The 17523-nt window shown below is 34.7% G+C and overlaps 1 protein-coding gene across 14 annotated transcripts in view; it reads left to right on the top strand.

Moving 5' to 3' along the window:
* The window catches only part of PPFIA2 (PTPRF interacting protein alpha 2), a 502235-nt gene that overhangs the window by 374418 nt on the left and 110294 nt on the right, over positions 1–17523 (top strand). For all 14 annotated transcript variants that reach the window (XR_009494446.1, XM_059886832.1, XM_059886831.1 and 11 more), the window contains 4 exons: positions 9390–9536; positions 10646–10780; positions 16942–17025; positions 17272–17403. Coding sequence is in view for 13 of the 14 variants with exons in the window: in XM_059886832.1 (XP_059742815.1) it covers positions 9390–9536; positions 10646–10780; positions 16942–17025; positions 17272–17403 (498 nt within the window). In the remaining variant the exon portion in view is untranslated. The remainder of the gene's footprint in view (positions 1–9389; positions 9537–10645; positions 10781–16941; positions 17026–17271; positions 17404–17523) is intronic.

Here is a 17523-nt window from a genome sequence, read left to right as displayed (position 1 = left end):
TAGCAGATGGGAATACCCACAGACATTACTTTAAAAATGTCTCTCTTATTTTGGTTTTGTATCTATGAATGTGAATGTACATGTGTGACAGTGGGAACCTTTCTTTTTCTATATATTCAGTTCTTCCTAAATGTAACATCACTTCATCTATTTGAAAAAGAGTACTTTATGACAAAAGTTACAAGATGTCTTATTTGTGACATTGCGGGATCATCTTACCAACTAAAGTGCAAAGTTTAGAATCTTCATTTTATCACTCCATTTAATTAAAAAGAAAAATTATCTACATTCATGAACTTTTTATGATTTTCACATTTTCCATTTTACATGTTCTTTTAAATCACATTTTTAATTTTTTTATCTTTTGTGTTTCATTAATTAGCTATTATTGGAGTTGACTCTGTGTATCCAATTCTTTTCTTCCCATTCTCCTTTGAGCCCCTTTTATCTGTCATACTTTTGCTTCCACAGTCCCGTCAAAACAGTTCTTATTTAGTTTAACTTCCATGTTGCTAAATCCAGGAGCCACTTCTCAGTCCTTTGAAGCACTTGATCTGATTCCTGATATACTTTTTCATCCTGCTACTAGCACACTACACTCTTCCTGATTTTCCTGCATTTTTGCTTGCTACCCCTGTCTCAGGCTGCTTTACGTTCTCTGCTTCTCATCCCTAACTGTGGAAAGCCTTCCCTCTTCAATCAGCCTTAACGCCCCTGGTAAATCCATGCTGTTTCATAGCTCCAAAAACTACCCATGGCCTTATGATTCCCAATTTATATCTGCAGCTTATCTGTCTCTCCCGATTTCCAGATGCCTGAATCTAGATCTCTAATGGGGGTCTCAAAATTAACATCCTCAAGACTGGTTTATTGCTATTCCCCCTAAGAAGTCAGATTTATTTGCAGCCTTACTTATCGCAGCTGATGGCAATACTACTTATTGGTGTTCAGACCAAAAACCTTGGAACTGTCCTTGGTACCTCTCTTTCACTCACACTGTATTTGATACATCCACAAAGCGTATTACTTCCAACTTCAAAATGAGTTTGTCACATGACCTCTTGCCACAGTCTTCGTGGCTCTTGCTTACTCCACACAGCAATCTTCTGCCATTAGAGCATCATGATAGTGTATACTCAGCACTGCAGCCTGAGTAACCTGTTACCGTGTAAGTCAGCTCAAGTCACTTTCTCCTCGAAGCTCTTCAATGACTACCTATTCTACTTATAGTAAAAGCAAGGTCCTTGCGGGGGTCTACAATCATACTATCTCACTGCCACCCTCTGACCTCTTGGAACTCTACTCTTTCCCTTTACTCCATTCAATTCAGTTACTGTGGCCTCTTAAACAAGCCAGATCTATTCTGTTGCATTTTCTTTTCCTTCTGCTTTTTACTCAAATGTCTTCTCAGTGGAGCACTCTCTAAACCTAGTGTTTATAAATATACACTCTCCTTCTTTCATTTTTTAAAAATCTCACAGAATTGCTGCCATCTGACAGCAGCATATACTTTACTGATTTACTTGTTTGTCATATGCCTCCCTCTCCAATGTACATAAATATTCATAAGAGCTGGGATTTTGTGTTTTGCCTAGTTTTGTTCATTGCTCTATTTTAATCACATATACAACTATTGAGTATATAATAGGCACTCAAAAGCTCTTTGTTGAAAGAATGGATATTTATGAGTGTTTGGTGTAAACATCGAAAGGCATGGATGAAACCAGGATATGTCTGCAAACAATGCCTACTATCTCAGAGTAAGATAGATGATCCATGAAGTGAGAGACCAATCTGCCACTGCTTAGATAATGCTCTCTATGCCTTTATATTGGAGAAGGAAATGGAAACCCACTCCAGTGTTCTTGCCTGGAGAATCCCATGGACAGAGGAGCCTGGCAGGCTATGGTCCATGGGGTCACATACAGTAAGACATGACTGAAGCAACTTAGCATGAATGCCAGCCTTTGTATGAATTAACAGTTCACAAATGCATCTCTCATCTTCACTCCTTCCAGCACTCAAACTCAGATAATTTATAAAGTAGGCGAAGTGTAACCTCTCTTCTGTATTACTGTTATGAAATGCTACAATTTTTGAGCAGTAAACCACCAGGGCCATTCTTGAACTTTTAATAATTTTCTACTTCTTCATCTCTTAGTCTCACAGAATTAGCAGTGTTTTGTTTTATTTTGTTTTCACTTAACACTCACCTGTTCTATTTACACTTGTTTAATCCAGTGTCAACTTAGACAGCATATTAAAAGGCAGAGACATTACTTTGTCAACAGAGGTCTGTCTAGTCAAGGCTATGGTTTTTCCAGTAGTCATGCATGGATGTGAGAGCTGGGCTATAAAGAAAGCTGAGTGCTGAAGAATTGATGCTTTTTAACTGCGGTGTTGGAGAAGACCCTTGAGAGTCCCTTGGACTGCAAGGAGATCTAACCAGTCCATCCTAAAGGAAATCAGTCCTGAGTGTTCATTGGAAGGAATGATGTTGAAGCAGAAACTCCAATGCCTTGGCCACCTGATGCGAAGAGCTGATTTATTTGAAAAGACCCTGATCCTGGGAAAGATTGAAGGCAGGAGGAGAAGGGGACGACAGAGGATGAGATGGTTGGATGGCATCACTGACTCAATGGACATGAGTTTGGGTGAACTACGGGAGTTGGTGATGGACAGGGAGGCCTGGCGTGCTGCAGTCAAGAGTCAGACACGACTGAGCGACTGAACTGAACTGAATCCAGTGTCGCTCGCAGATAGAGCCCAGTATCCCCAGCTACCCGTTTCTTATGATCTATGTAAAAATAAAACTTTGATTCTAAATAGTTTGGATGTAGGTGACAAAAAGTTGAGTCAGATTTAAAATATCAGTCACATATTTGATGCCGGATATTTTTGTTCAAATTAGGAATTCCTTTCAATAGCTAAGGTGTGTTCTGCTTTCAGAAGGAATTCTTTTAAAATAGAACTATTCTTATCAGCTCATAATTTCTATGTAGTTATAATATAGAAAGGTTTCATGAGAAAGGAATATTTCTCATCATTCACATTTGAGGGAGAGTGGTGCAAACACAAATGTTTCCAGAGCTCAGGCAAACAATATAACTGTGTAAAGAGGAGATGCATACAGTAGGAAGTGATAGGGTTAATGAGATCCGGACGAGGAACCTATATTCTGCCTGTCTTTTGGATGCGTCGTGTGTGTGTGTGTGTGTGTGTATTAAGGACACTGTGAAGGCCAAATAAATTATGTCCCATAACATCCAGGTCACAGGCCCTGGGGCTCTGGTTTGCTGCTAGAAATCACTTGAGAAGCGACCTTGGAATCTATTCCAGATGGATTATGTTTAATTTCTTTCATTTCTCCTGTCCTATAGGGAAGATACTTCTAATTGTGCCATTTTTCTCAGGTTATGTAAATAACTTGTCCAAGGCCTACCCACTGTTCTCCCAACACACCACTTCCCCACTTCCCAGCACCATAAAGGATGGAAGACTATTCCATCTTCAGAATCCGTGCTTCTTCCATTAGGGGTAGCTTCGAAATCAGCAAGATGCAATCATTTATTCAGAGATAGCAGCCATCAAAAAGAATGCAGCTCACTATAACTACTTCCTATATTATCAAGCCTTTTACCTTTTATATAAGCAAGAAAATATGAAAATCATGTACTTTCAAAAGGTATCATATAAACATTAAAAATTTCAGACTTTGCTTTGTATCCTTGTCTACTAACTTGCAAGCTACAAAGACTACTAGCTTGCAAGATTTCTAAGTAGAAAACAAAATAAGGTGATCCTCCTTGCTATCTCTATAATGCTGCCAGCACAGTATCATTTATATATGATATACACAATAAATATTTGTCTAATTAAGAAAAAAATAGAGAATAGGAAAAATTGACCATAAAATTAAAAACTTCAATGCAGTTGCTGTGCATATGCATAGTCGAATATATCTGAAACAAATTGTGTGCTTATCTTTCATTAATGGTTTCAGACTGTATTTTAGCAAATATTCTTTGTCAAGAAATAAATCTATTCAAAATTAATTTTTAAGTTTCATCTTAAGTGCTCCTTAAATTAACTGTAGCCTGTTAGAGTAGGGGCTTGGTTGAAGCTTTGCACAGGACTCACACTAGAAAATATAGTCAGTCTCATGACAGAGACTGAATTACCTCTCCACTCTTTAAAAAAGGCTACTAGCTAGTAGTAATGAGTAATAGTAATACCTCCTTAAACATATTGCTAAGTAAAGAGTTAAAATTTTCTGTGAAGTATTTCAGTTATATTTTATTTTGTGAATAAAAACAGCTCATCACTCTAACTTCTTAAGAGCTCTTTGAATGTTCCCTAAGTGATTGTATGAATGACTACATATAATTTAATCTTTTCTGTTATCTGAAACATGGAGTTATATTTTTTCACTTTAGTAACTCTAAGTTATTATAGAATTACATTTATTTGTTATAATAAAATATAGTCTATAACCTTCAAGTCAAGAGAAAATTAATTATGCAGTTTTCTCCCTTTTTTAGGCTGAAGTTTTTAGGAACTAGGAAAAACTTTCTTGCTTAGAATTTCTTAGTAATACACAAGGAAAAGATATTTCTCCAACTTGTAAATTCAAAATTTATTTTTGGCAACACAGCCTGTAGTTATAAATTGAATCTCCTATATGAATCATTGAATTAAAAGTGAAATACCGAAGTCCCATCCAATGACTCTTACACATAACATATGTCATAGTCAGATCAGCTATTAATAATTGTAGGTATAATAGTAATAAAAATAATACATAAATAATAACAAAAAGCTATTATTTATTGAGTGGGTATTGTACATGATAATAAAAAAGAAGCTAGCATTTACTGAGTGTGTATTATATACAGGACATCATGCAAAGCACTTACAATATTATATCATGACAGTGTTACGTAGTAGGTATTAATATCCCAACCAAAGTCCAAATTTTAAGAAAAAGAAGATGACACATAGAAAAATTAAGCAATGCGTACCTAGAGCAGAGCTAATAAGTATCAAAAACTAGGATTAAAAGCAAGTATATGCTACTTCATAGTCACATTCTGAAGAAGCACGTGTATGCCTTTAACTGAATTTTGTAAGACATTTATATATGTAAACTAGGTTTAGAATTTTTTCTTGGGCTACAAAATTGACATAATATTCCCAGAGTTCTGAATGAAAACAAAATTAACACTATGATATATAACAATACGATTAATAATTGTAGCCACTCTGAAGGAATACTCTGAAAACCCTACCATCGTTGGACTAAAAAATATAGAAAATAGAGTAAGTCTAAATTTTAAGGAAAAGTTTTTTGAATTGTAGCTTCTGTTTGGATGGCTATGATCTAGGGAAGTGTATATACTGTTGAAAAAAATAATTTGGATGATTTTTGACAAATTGATGGATTAATTTTCACACTTTTGAACATTAGTATAAATACAAATAACCAAAGAGGTGTTAATTTGGTCTTGAAGTTCGGTAGGATTAAGGTAGTCAAAGAAGGCAACAAAGCCTAATTTCAATCCTTTTAGCCATTACTTTCGGTATTTCTCTCTTATTTAAACTTAACCTAGATGTCTAAAAAAATTATCAGCTGTGGTTTTAAAGACTGAAATGCTCTGAGACTTTCTGAGCCAAAAAAATGTTACCTTTATATTAATTGTTGTTTGACAAGTCGTAAAGTCTTAAAGGCTTCTGTGAGAGGTATTTAAAGTACTTTGAGACCTGGTTCATGCCCTTCAAAGGCTGCATTTAAAAAAGAAGTATTACTAGTAGTAGTAGCAGCAATGAAAGAAAGGAGATCTAACAGAAACCTTTAAGTGCCTTTTGATTTGAAAACAAAAGAAAAAATCATTTTGCCGTATTCTACAGGAAGGAAAACATGCAGTTGCGCTTCTGCTTTGGATATGGTTGTGATCGCTTACCTTTAGTTCCTCCGTTCTGGGTGTGGACATTCCCTAGGAGTGAAGTTGGGGTCTGAGATTCTATTGCAGCTTTAGAGCTTCCACAGGCAGACAAGTTTTCAGAGGAGTGCCGCTGTCCTCTAGAACTGCTTCTATGCTATGCTGAGTCACTTCAGTCGTGTCCGACTCTGTGCGACCCCACAGACGGCAGCCCATCAGGCTCCACCATCCCTGGGATATTCCAGGCAAGAACACTGGAGTGGGTTGCCATTTCCTTCTCCAATGCATGAAAGTGAAAAGTGAAAGTGAAGTCGCTCAGTTGTGTCCGACTCTTAGCGACCCCATGGACTGCAGCCCACCAGGCTCCTCTGTCCATGGGATTCTCCAGGCAAGAGTACTGGAGTGGGGTGCCATTGCCTTCTCCAGAACTGCTTCTAGTCTTATATAACTGCTTGCGTTAAGTGATATTTATTAAAGACAGTACTAAAGAGCTATATTTTATATTTGAGGCATGTAATTTCTAAACTAGAGTGGGTGAAAATCCTATTAATTTAAAACATGTATAGAAAACAGTTTTAATATGATCATAAAACCAGTTCTTACAATTTAAAAGTTCTTTACTTTAAAAAGAACCAACTTTCTGAAAGGAAACTTTCACTGACTTTTTTTTTTTTTTTTTGGTGAGCTTAAAAAGCCCTATGTCAGTTATAACTTCCTTTATACCAGTTTAGTGTGATAAAGTGTAATTTTCCAATATGAGATGCTGGCTTAAATAAATTTGACTTTGGATATTAAGGGTATTTTTAACATAGGTAGTTTTAGCAAAGAATTGTATTGCTTTTTGATAAGCTTAAAAATTATTTGGACTAGTGGGTGATAGGGTTGAGGATTTTTCTATTACTAAAAGAATTCCCAAAAGAACAGACATTTTATTGAAAATGAAATTAAAAAACATGTTTTTATATATCATGAAAGCATGCTTGTAAAAGAAGCACCATATCAATGAATTTATTTCTCTAAAAATATGTTTGTTACTTAGAAATAGCAACTGATGTTGAAGTATTATTCACATGGTTACATTTGTGTTAATTTATTTAAAAAAAAATGCCAACAGTTTGGCATATGTAACAATAAAACAATTCCTTTCAACAACTTTAATTATAAAACTAAAACTGTTAGTTAATAAAATAAAACCTTTCTGTGTATAAATTGATATGATTTAAGAAATGTGTATGAGCTTCCCTCATAGCTCAGTTGGTAAAGAATCCGCCTGCAATGCAGGAGACCCCGGTTTGATTCCTGGGTTGGGAAGATCCGCTGGAGAAGAGATAGAATACCCACTCCAGTATTCTTGGGCTTCCCTTGTGGCTCAGCTGGTAAAGAATCCACCTGCAATGTGGAAGACCTGGGTTCGAACCCTGAGTTGGGAAGATCCCTGGGGAAGGGAAAGGCTATCCATTCCAGTATTCTGCTCTGGAGAATTCCATGAACTCTGTAGGTTCATGGGGTCACAAAGAGTCGGCACGACTGACCAACTTTCACTTTGACTATATCTTGCTATCATATGAGGATTTTATCTGTTTTGTTCTTTCACTTCCTTTCTCTTCCATCCATCCTTCCACTATACTCATCTCAAAATTACATTCAGTGTTGTTATTGTGTGAATGTGTGTGTGTGTGTGCTCAGTCATGTCTGACTCTTTATTATGTTCATCATTATTATGACTATATAAACAGTTTCCACAAATGATCCGAGGAGTGGTTTTCAATAATATTTTCTTTTGAACAGCTTTCTGTTTCTCTAGGATTTTATTAATTACCTGATAAATTAATTTGCTTACTTAATTTTAAAGCTATGGTGAATCTTCCCATCCTCTCCAACAGTTCGGTTTCATAGTTTCAATTCAGTTATGGACAGTGGTAAAGCAAATTATTTATCTTTTTTATTTTTATTTTCTTTGAATTATCTCTTTTTCCTCTGCCCTCCACCTTTAATGTATACCAAAACTTTTATAAGCCTGTTTCATTCTTTCAGCTATTGTTTTGAGATTTACCTCTACTATCAGCTTGAAAATTCAAGAGAAAAAAGTGACCAAGATCTCTACAGTAGAAAAAGCATAAAGCCAGAATACATATAATGAGTAAACTTTGAGGGAAGGCAGAACAGCTGTTCTAAAGTGAAAGGTAGAAGTTAAGGATGTGTGGATGTGGTTAAATTTCCAGATGCTGGTGAGGGAAGTTCAGGATGCTAAAAGGCTGTCCATTTAAGGGCTTCTATTTCTCTTGGAAAATAGGAATAGAATTTATCTCTTCTGTGGGTGTGGCAGGATTGATTCTGCCTGTAGGAGAGTAAAAGAGACTGGTTAGGAACAAGTGATTAAAGAGACCTTGATAGTAATATATGGAAGCTACCGCCATCTCCTCAGTTTTAGGCTTTTTATACAAAAATGGAGAAGGAACCCACTCCAGCTTTCTTGCCTAGAGAATTCCATGGACAGAGGAGCCTGACAGGCTACAGTCCATAGGGTCGCAAGGGTCAGACACAACTTAGAGGCTAAACCACCAACATGTAAAAGCGTTTTCCGAATTATCAGAAAACCACACCAAGCCCAAGGTGTTCACTTCTGGAGCTGATTTTCCCCAATAGCTCAAAGAAGTAGGTTATCTGCCTATTAATAAATTCTCATCTAGGCTCTTTGGAAGATAAAATTATGTCCATGTTATCTGTGAATTATATGGTTTAAAAGTATTGCTTAATGTAATATTTAATATATTTATAATATAATATTTAGAATTATTGCTCCTTTTGCACCAATAGTTGATTTTTCCCCTAGAGATCTGTGTTTGTTGAAGTCTCTAAATTCTTTTTCAATTGAAAAATAACATATTCCAATTAAACAAGGGAAATGGTTAAGTTCCAAAGTAAATTTGTCAATTCATTTGTGTGACTCAAGTTTACTTTTTATTTCATTTTTGCCCTGTTTTAACCACTGAGTTATTCTTACTTATAAATGAAGATACGGATACTGATGATATTTATTATCGTCATTTGAAAATTCCTATGCAATTTGGAACTGCAGGTACCATTGTGCCAATTTTATGGTTTGTAACTCTATCCATATTTGTACTTATCTCTACTGTATAACGAGCTAATTTTTCTGCCACTTCTTTTCTAAGAATACCAGTTGTGCAGTAGGTAGATTTAAAATGTACTTTGTTGCATTCTCAAAGAGACAATGCTTTTTGCTAACCCAAGATGCAAGAATTCTGACAGATAAGCTGAGAAAATACATATGAAATCCTGCATCCCTTTTATGAAAAGAAAAGAATGAAATTTACCTCAAGGAAGCAATAGTTTTTTTTTTTTTTAATATCTTACTATTTTATTTAAATGATAAGATAATACACAAACTGAGAATCTGATTTGATTTTTTAATTATTTTCATTTTAGGCTATGGCTCAGAAGGAAGACATGGAAGAAAGAATCACGACCCTTGAGAAGCGTTACCTCAGTGCTCAGAGAGAATCTACCTCCATACATGACATGAATGACAAACTAGAGAATGAATTAGCGAATAAAGAGGCCATCCTACGGCAGGTTCAGTATCTCCACCTTGGTTTCGTTCTGGTCTGTATGTGTTCTCACCATTCTCACAAAACATGGAGTACGTAAACTATGGTATTCCTTAGCAGTAAATTATTCTCTGCAATTTAGAATCAAACTAACTAAATAGATGTGATTTTCAGTATATAATCTAGAAATTTGTCTTAAAAATTATGATTAAGATTTACTTTGGATCTGGACATGAACCAGAAACTGTGGTAACCAATATATATATATATATATATATATATATACATATATATACACACACACACACACACACACACACACACACACACACATATATATATAAAACCTCACTTAAATCCAACCACCACATGTAAGTACAATTATTATAGTGTAAAGGATAATAATTATTATACAATTATTTTACTGAGAGTAAAATAAGTACATTTATTATACAGAGGAAACTCAGGTTCAGAGTACATGACTGCCTTCCCAGGGTCACAAGTACAGCAATTGCAGAGTCAATAATGGAAGCCTAGGTCTATCCAGCTCTGGAGAAGGAATGGGCAAACTATAGCCCACATGCCAAAACTATGGCTCTGTTTTACAAGTATAGTTTTATCAAAACATAACCATACCCATTCATTTAATCATCATCTCTGACTGCTTTTGTGCTACAATAGTAGAATTGAATAGTTGAATCAGAGACTTTGTGATACACAGAGCCTGGAGTATTTACTATCGGGTCTTTAGCAGAAAAAGTTAGCCAACTTCATCTCTAGAGCCTGAACTCTCAACCACTGTGATCCGTTCCCTCTCCTACTCTAGCTATTGTTAAGATTTTCAGTCAATTGATATTATGGTGCATTTGAGGTTTGAGTACTAAGTTGTGTCTCATTTGTCCAAGTTAATTCTCACTATTAACTTCATTCCTTTTTGCTGTTGTTGGTAAAAGGTTTTCATTTTTTATGTGCTAAATTTATTAAGGCATATTGATAAGCAATATATGAAAACAAGTGGTAGTAGTAGCTGATTTTAACTCTAGGATAAAGGCTGAAGCCCACAGCCCCTAGTGACTGGTGTTTGCTATCCTAACTGTGACAATTCAAGTGTCTCTTTCTTCATCCCTGGTTCAGATGGAAGAGAAGAATAGACAGTTACAAGAGCGTCTTGAGCTGGCTGAGCAAAAGTTGCAGCAAACTATGAGAAAAGCTGAGACCTTACCTGAAGTAGAGGCTGAATTGGCTCAGAGAATTGCAGCCCTGACAAAGGTACTACAATAAAACAATTGGTCAATCTAGATATATTAATACTTTTAGAAATGACTAGTAATCGAGATGGAATCTATAAAGATGTTCTTCAGGCTTTATGGAGTTTATATTATATTGGTCTGTTGTTTAGATGACTTTTTATATTACATATATCTTATTTATGTTGAAATGAATGATTGATAAATGAATATGATTATTTCTTTGCCTATTTAAACATTAGCAAAAACAAAGTTTCATGTTCTTATAGCTAATTTTCCATGGTAATATTTGTACATAAGAATAATCAACAAATATAAAAACATAATGATTTTAACATAGATATACATGAGACACAATAATTTAGTAAGCTTAATATAAATTGTATAGTTTTAAAAATGCAGGAAGTATCATAAGCAGTTGATTTCTTTCTGATTACAGTATGAAAAAAATTTGTTAGAAGTTGAAAATTAGATTTGTAGAGCCATAAAATCTAAAGGTATTAAATAGAGAAAGTGATTTTAATAGTTGAAATTTCTTCTGAACCAATAAAATCGATAATATTCTGAAGAATGTTCAGAATTAACTGCTCCATTATGGACGTAAAATTCTGCAATTTGCTTACTTTAGAACTTAGCAACCATTATAATGTTGTAAAGTGAAAGTGAAAGTTGCTCTGTCATGTCTGACTCTTTGCAACCCCATGGAATAGTCCATGGAATTCTCCAGGCCAGAATACTGGAGTGGGTAGCCTTTCCCTTCTCCAGGGGATCTTCCCAACCCTGGGATTGAACCCAGGTCTCCTGCATTGCAGGTGGATTCTTTACCAGCTGAGCCACCAGGGAAGCCCAAATGACTGCTCTTACCTTTCACGGTTAAATGGAAATGGCAATTGCTTCAAAGTGTATATGCATGTCACTAGAATAAAGGTCCAGATTTTGTCACTAAAAGCATGTTTGAATATTAATATCAATTCAAAAAGGTACACACGTTTTAGATGTTTAAACATTGTTGGTGAAAAGTGAAAGTGTTAGTCACTCAGTCATGTCTTGACTCTGCAACCCCATGGACTGTAGCCTGCCAGGCTCCTAGGTCATGGAAGCTTTTTTTCGTGCCATTGTAATAAATAGCTCAGATAGATATATGAACTGCAAATGATAAACTCTGATGTTAGGGATTATCCCAAACAACTGATGCAGCAAAGTAAAAGTAGGCACACATTGTTGCTTTCAGAAGAAGCACATGGTTAGAAAGAAACAGTAAACTGATGCCTGTTCATTCAAATAGGGTAGTTAATCAGATAGAGAAAGGAAAACAGTTGACAGAGTAGAAAGTATTGGAATAGTTGGGTGTCGGTAGAGTTACTGGACTAACTAGCTGAATAGAACTTTTATCTGATTAGGGTGATAAAATGTGGATCCTTCTATAGTCACAGATCAGAGTACCATAAACCATTATGGCAGTTTCAGAAATGTATGCTTTCTTTTTTTTTTTTTTATCTTGTTGTTATTTTATTTTTTTAATTAACATTTTATTTTATTTATTTTTTTGATGGTTTATTTTTATTTTATTTTTTAAATTTAATTTTATTTTATTTTTTAACTTTACAATATTGTATTGGTTTTGCCATATAAAATAAATATAAACTTATTTAATTTGAGAAATATTCTTGAAATTATATAAAAAGTACAAACAGATTAGTAGTATTCTATTTTTTTGGAAGCACATTTTAAATTACTGTAATATGGATTAAGATATGCATACTTAGGCTTTTCATCTGAGGAATATAAAGGATTTTTATAGTTATCTTATTGAATTGAAATATTTTAGAAGGAGTTAGGCAAGTGGTTAAATAATAAAAGTAACTTTTGTGATATTTTAGTATAAAATAGTCATCAATACTGTGTGAGTAAAATACAAGAACGTCTGGAATCTCTCTCCCCAAATCACAATTTAAAATTCAGCAAATTTGCCCCAAATTAACCTCTGATTGATTGAGAATAAAGCATAATTTAAAACATAATACTTGACAAATGAGGCTTTAATTAAATATCCCTAAGAATCCTTAATTTAGAATTTAAAAATAACTTAAAGTAGGTATCTCATCTGTCTCGCCCTCCATTTAATTGTATTGGGATCCTATTTGATACCTGTATTCATTTATGCAGCCAAAGTACTTCCTCAGTTTATTGGACTTCCCTGGTGGCTCAGATGGTAAAGCATCTGTCTACAATGCGGGAGACCTGGGTTCCATCCCTGGGTCGGAAAGATCCGCTGAAGAAGAAAATGGCAACCCACTCCAGTACTATTGCCTGGAAATTTCCTCCGTTTACTCCTACCTAATAATACTTTGGGCTTCCCAGATGGCTCAGAGGTTAAAGCATCTGCCTGCAATGCGGGAGACCTGGGTTCGATCCCTAGGTCAGGAAGATCCCCTGGAGAAAGAAATGGCAACCCACTCCAGTATTCTTGCCTGGAGAATCCCATGGACAGAGGAGCCTGGTGGGCTACAGTCCACGGGGTTGCAAAGAGTCAGACACGACTGAGCGACTTCACCCAGAACCTCTCCAATAATACATTACTAAAATTCTACTTCATCTAGACCTTTTGGTTTCCTCCCTTTTGAGCAGTTTTATCTCTCTTAAAATGTGTGAAGCTGCTAGAATTCACTCTGCTTGTCCTTTTTGCTGTTTTCTCTACTGACTGGCTGTGTATCAACAGATTATTTCAGATATATAGTTTTCAGATGGCCATATTTAATTCATTATTCACGCTCCTCCAGTCCTGAGATTTTGTTTTCAATTTACTCCCTCTGCTTGTAACCCTTTTATAACATTTGAAGATCAGTCTTTCAGTCTTTCATTTGCTCTCCCAAGTTTGATGGCTAAAATAATTTTTAAGCATTTTCTTATCTTCTCTTCTCAAGACCTAAAGGGACTGTCTCTAAAACCAGCTTTAGTTCATTGTTTCCATACCCGTTTGTTTTTGAAACCTTACTGTTATTGACCTCCGTAGTCTTTTTCTACTTCATAATATTTTTGACTTCTCACTAATTTATGATGTATGCTTAATTTAAATCTAGACTCCCTATCCTATGTTTTGAATGATTTTATTAACAACCTTTCATGTATTTTATTTGGTCTATATGTATTTTTTCTTTTATTATCTGCTATGTATTTTTTATTCTCTTTGGCCCTCCTCTCTTTAATTTTAATTCCTTCTCCATTTCCAAATATATTCCCCTTCTTCTCAAAACCATTTTTTCCTGTAATTTTTTCTAAAACTTTAGCTTATTTGAAAATTGTCTTGTCACATTAGAGAGTGAAACCACTATACGCCCTATATCCTATCAAGGAGTCATAAAATTGCAGACTGTTTTTGCGTGACTCTAGCATTTACATCATTTCCTTAAATTGCAGTCTTCCTCGGGTTCAGATGAACATAAATCAGTAGTGCTTGCACATTTATCCAGTGCTTGTTTAGAGATGATGTCTGAATTTACCTTTTGGTTGATAAGACAACCTTTTCTTCTGCTGGTGGTGTGTATGTATGTATGTATGTGGGCTTATGTGTAAAAATAGGTAGCTAAAGCTCAGTTAAGGCTTTCAGAAAGTCAAAAGATTTGAATGCTGGTGGCTAGGGATAAAATGAAAAATTTGGCTTCGGTGAGTGAATACACAACTAATAAACATTTTGGGCTCCCAATCTTTTGATTTATGATGTTTACTTTTTTAATTAAAATGCATATTCCCTCAGCAAGGACATAATTCATCTTGAATTTCATAAGGTATTTCATCCGTTTTTAGTACCAATAAAAAATATGAACAAAATAGTGACTTAAAAATATCAACAAAATAGTGACAGAATTCTTGTTTAATCTCTGAAGTGGAGTTTCACAGTGTTTGGTGTGTTTTCAGTCGTTAAGATGTAAACAGTAGCAGTTTTAAGGACCTTGGAAAGATATACTAACTCTACTTGTATATTGGAGTGAACAGTTTTGCAAATAGAAATGTTCATGCTTTGACTACCTTGAATCAATCACCTGACTAATTGTCATAACATTACTTGTTAAAATTTAATTTTGAGAGATTACAGATCTGTTTAAGAATTTAAAGTATATCATTTCAGTAATATTTTGACCTATATACAGTATTAATAATTGAATTATAAATTTTAAATAATATTATAAAATTGTCTTGTAGCATTTGAAGACTATGGTAGCATTCTTTATTGCTTCTGGTTGGAGATTTGGGGAGAGAAATTGTTTATTTCTTTTTTCTTCATTACTTTGCCAATTTATGAAATAAAAATATCAGAAGGAAAATCTTATAAAATATAAATGTTGAATTATAATTCACATAAGCCGATCAGTTAAATGTTAAATGTTCATTTTATAGATTAAGTTGGAATTTGTTGGATAAAATAGTACATATGCATATGAACCAATACATGAATAGGTTACTATTTCTTTTCAGGTACTGCATGACATATTTATATATAGTCTCATATTTGCATAAAGTAAGTTTCTCTGTTTTAGAATGAACTTATAAAATGTAATAGAATATGCTCTGGAGTTAAATATTGTTTATACTGATATAAGGTACTTTGGCTGTTGTGATCATTTAACTTGTAATTATGATTAAAATGTTGATGTAACTTTACATGTAATCTGTGCATAACATACTAATACAATTCAGCTATCAGCAATGTCATGTGTTGAACACTCTGCATCTGTGGTTACCTGACATTCACCTCCAAGACATGTAACTAGCCTTGTGACGGGCAAACATTAAGTGCCTCACAAAGGCACTGTCCCGCCTTTTCACTTTAGGGCACTCTTTAGTTTCCATAGCAACAAATCAATGCAGAATCGGTTTTGGAATGGCCCCTTGTGTCTTTCAGGAAAGTTCACCATAAGTATTCTTGTCCTCACGGCACTACTATCCCTTTGGTAATTTGAGGACTTTTAATCATTTTCATTTAAAATGTCAAATTAAGGCTATGTCTAAGAGTAGATGCTAAGGTTTTACACCTACAACCATAGTGTGTATTCAGAGACCAGAAGTCATTTTGTAAGTTTGCCACTGTTGCTGAGGAAACTCAATCCTGCTTGAATTGGAGAATACTCCAATTATTAATTAACCCCATAGCTTAGCTTCTTCTCTGATTTCTACAGAGTTGGGTTTATAATAAATACTGTTCCAAATTTATTTCACCTGAGATCATTGCCTTGGCCTACTCCTCAACATTGAGGTACACTGTTTCCATGATTTTTAAGTAATATAACAAACCAAAACACAAAACTTATGACAGTGTATCAGAAACATATTCTAGTGTTTGGTTTCCCATAATTCCAACGATTACATGACTCTCAGAGTTGCTTTACTTCGTTCTGTAGTAATCGTTCATCGCCAGCCATCACTAACCTTTCATACCTTAGGTTGGTAGCTTTTTATTTGAGCATATCATTGTTTTTCACTTACAACCATCAACTGCATCATGTTCACCAAATATCAGTGTAGTTCTTTCCACATAAAATTCTGTCTATTAAAGTATTAAATTTGCTGTCACACTTTTCTTTTAAGCATTCTGTGCTATGTTCTGTTCAGTGTCAGTGTCTTTAGTTCTGATTTTTCAATTTTGTCCCTCTCCTTTTCCTTGACTTGTTAGTCTGATCCAACCTCTTCTACCTCATCTGATGATTATCAATATGTTATGGAAGCTAAACTACAAGAAATGATCTCCATACGTAGGAAGGTAGTCCTACTGGACTTTACTTTCTATCGCTAAATAGAATCCATCTAATTTTTTCTTTTCATTTCTAAAAATTTTGTTACTTTTTATTTATTGATAATCGACCATCTGTGCAGTTGAGTGCTTCAGGAGCTTAAGATTGGACAATGGCAGGTTTGTGTTCAAACCATGCACAGTCTGCATGTTACATTTGGCTGATCTCATTGCTCATAAATAACTCCAATGTTTTGCTGATGCTTGGATGTGACAGGCCTTTGTAGCTGACACATTTCAAGCAATGCTGTTCAGCTGCCTGTTGAAAGAAAGTTTATTTTTTGAAAACTACATTTGCAGTTGGTAGTAGCTTGCTTTACATTTTATTTCAGTTTATTTAGAGGAAAAGTCTTAACCACATCTTACGTGTCAGATGCATTCTTCATATTTCTTAACAGGCTGAAGAAAGACATGGAAACATTGAAGAACGGATGAGGCATCTCGAAGGTCAACTCGAAGAGAAAAATCAAGAACTTCAAAGAGTATGTATTTTAACAGCCATCCCTCTCAAGCCTCAGTTAATGGATTTATACTCTACATATAAGAAATGAATGCCTTTCTTGATTATGGGTTATATTTAAAAATCATATGGATATGCCAGAGCTTCTGCCAATTTAATCAAAACAGACATAAAATTAAATCCAATATTTAAACTAGAAAAAATATAAAAACAAACCCAAATAATTTTTAAACGATTCTTATGTTAAATTTATTTATTTGGATATAAGGCTAGGCAAAGAGAGAAAATGAATGAGGAGCACAACAAAAGATTATCTGATACTGTGGACAGACTTCTGACAGAATCCAATGAACGCTTACAGCTACATTTAAAGGAACGGATGGCCGCTCTAGAAGAGAAGGTAAAATGACCAATCACATGATTATTAGCTATATTCTTATGATCATGCTTGCTTTCTGCTCTCCTGCAATCATAGTATTGGTCAGAGGATCCATTTACTTTCTTTAATTTGAAAGGAGCC

This window comes from Bos taurus, chromosome 5 (genome assembly GCF_002263795.3).
Source record: "Bos taurus isolate L1 Dominette 01449 registration number 42190680 breed Hereford chromosome 5, ARS-UCD2.0, whole genome shotgun sequence".
Lineage (NCBI taxonomy): Eukaryota > Metazoa > Chordata > Mammalia > Artiodactyla > Bovidae > Bos > Bos taurus.
The sequence above is the reverse complement of the archived record's forward strand: the minus strand, read 5'-3'. Positions and strand labels throughout refer to the sequence as shown.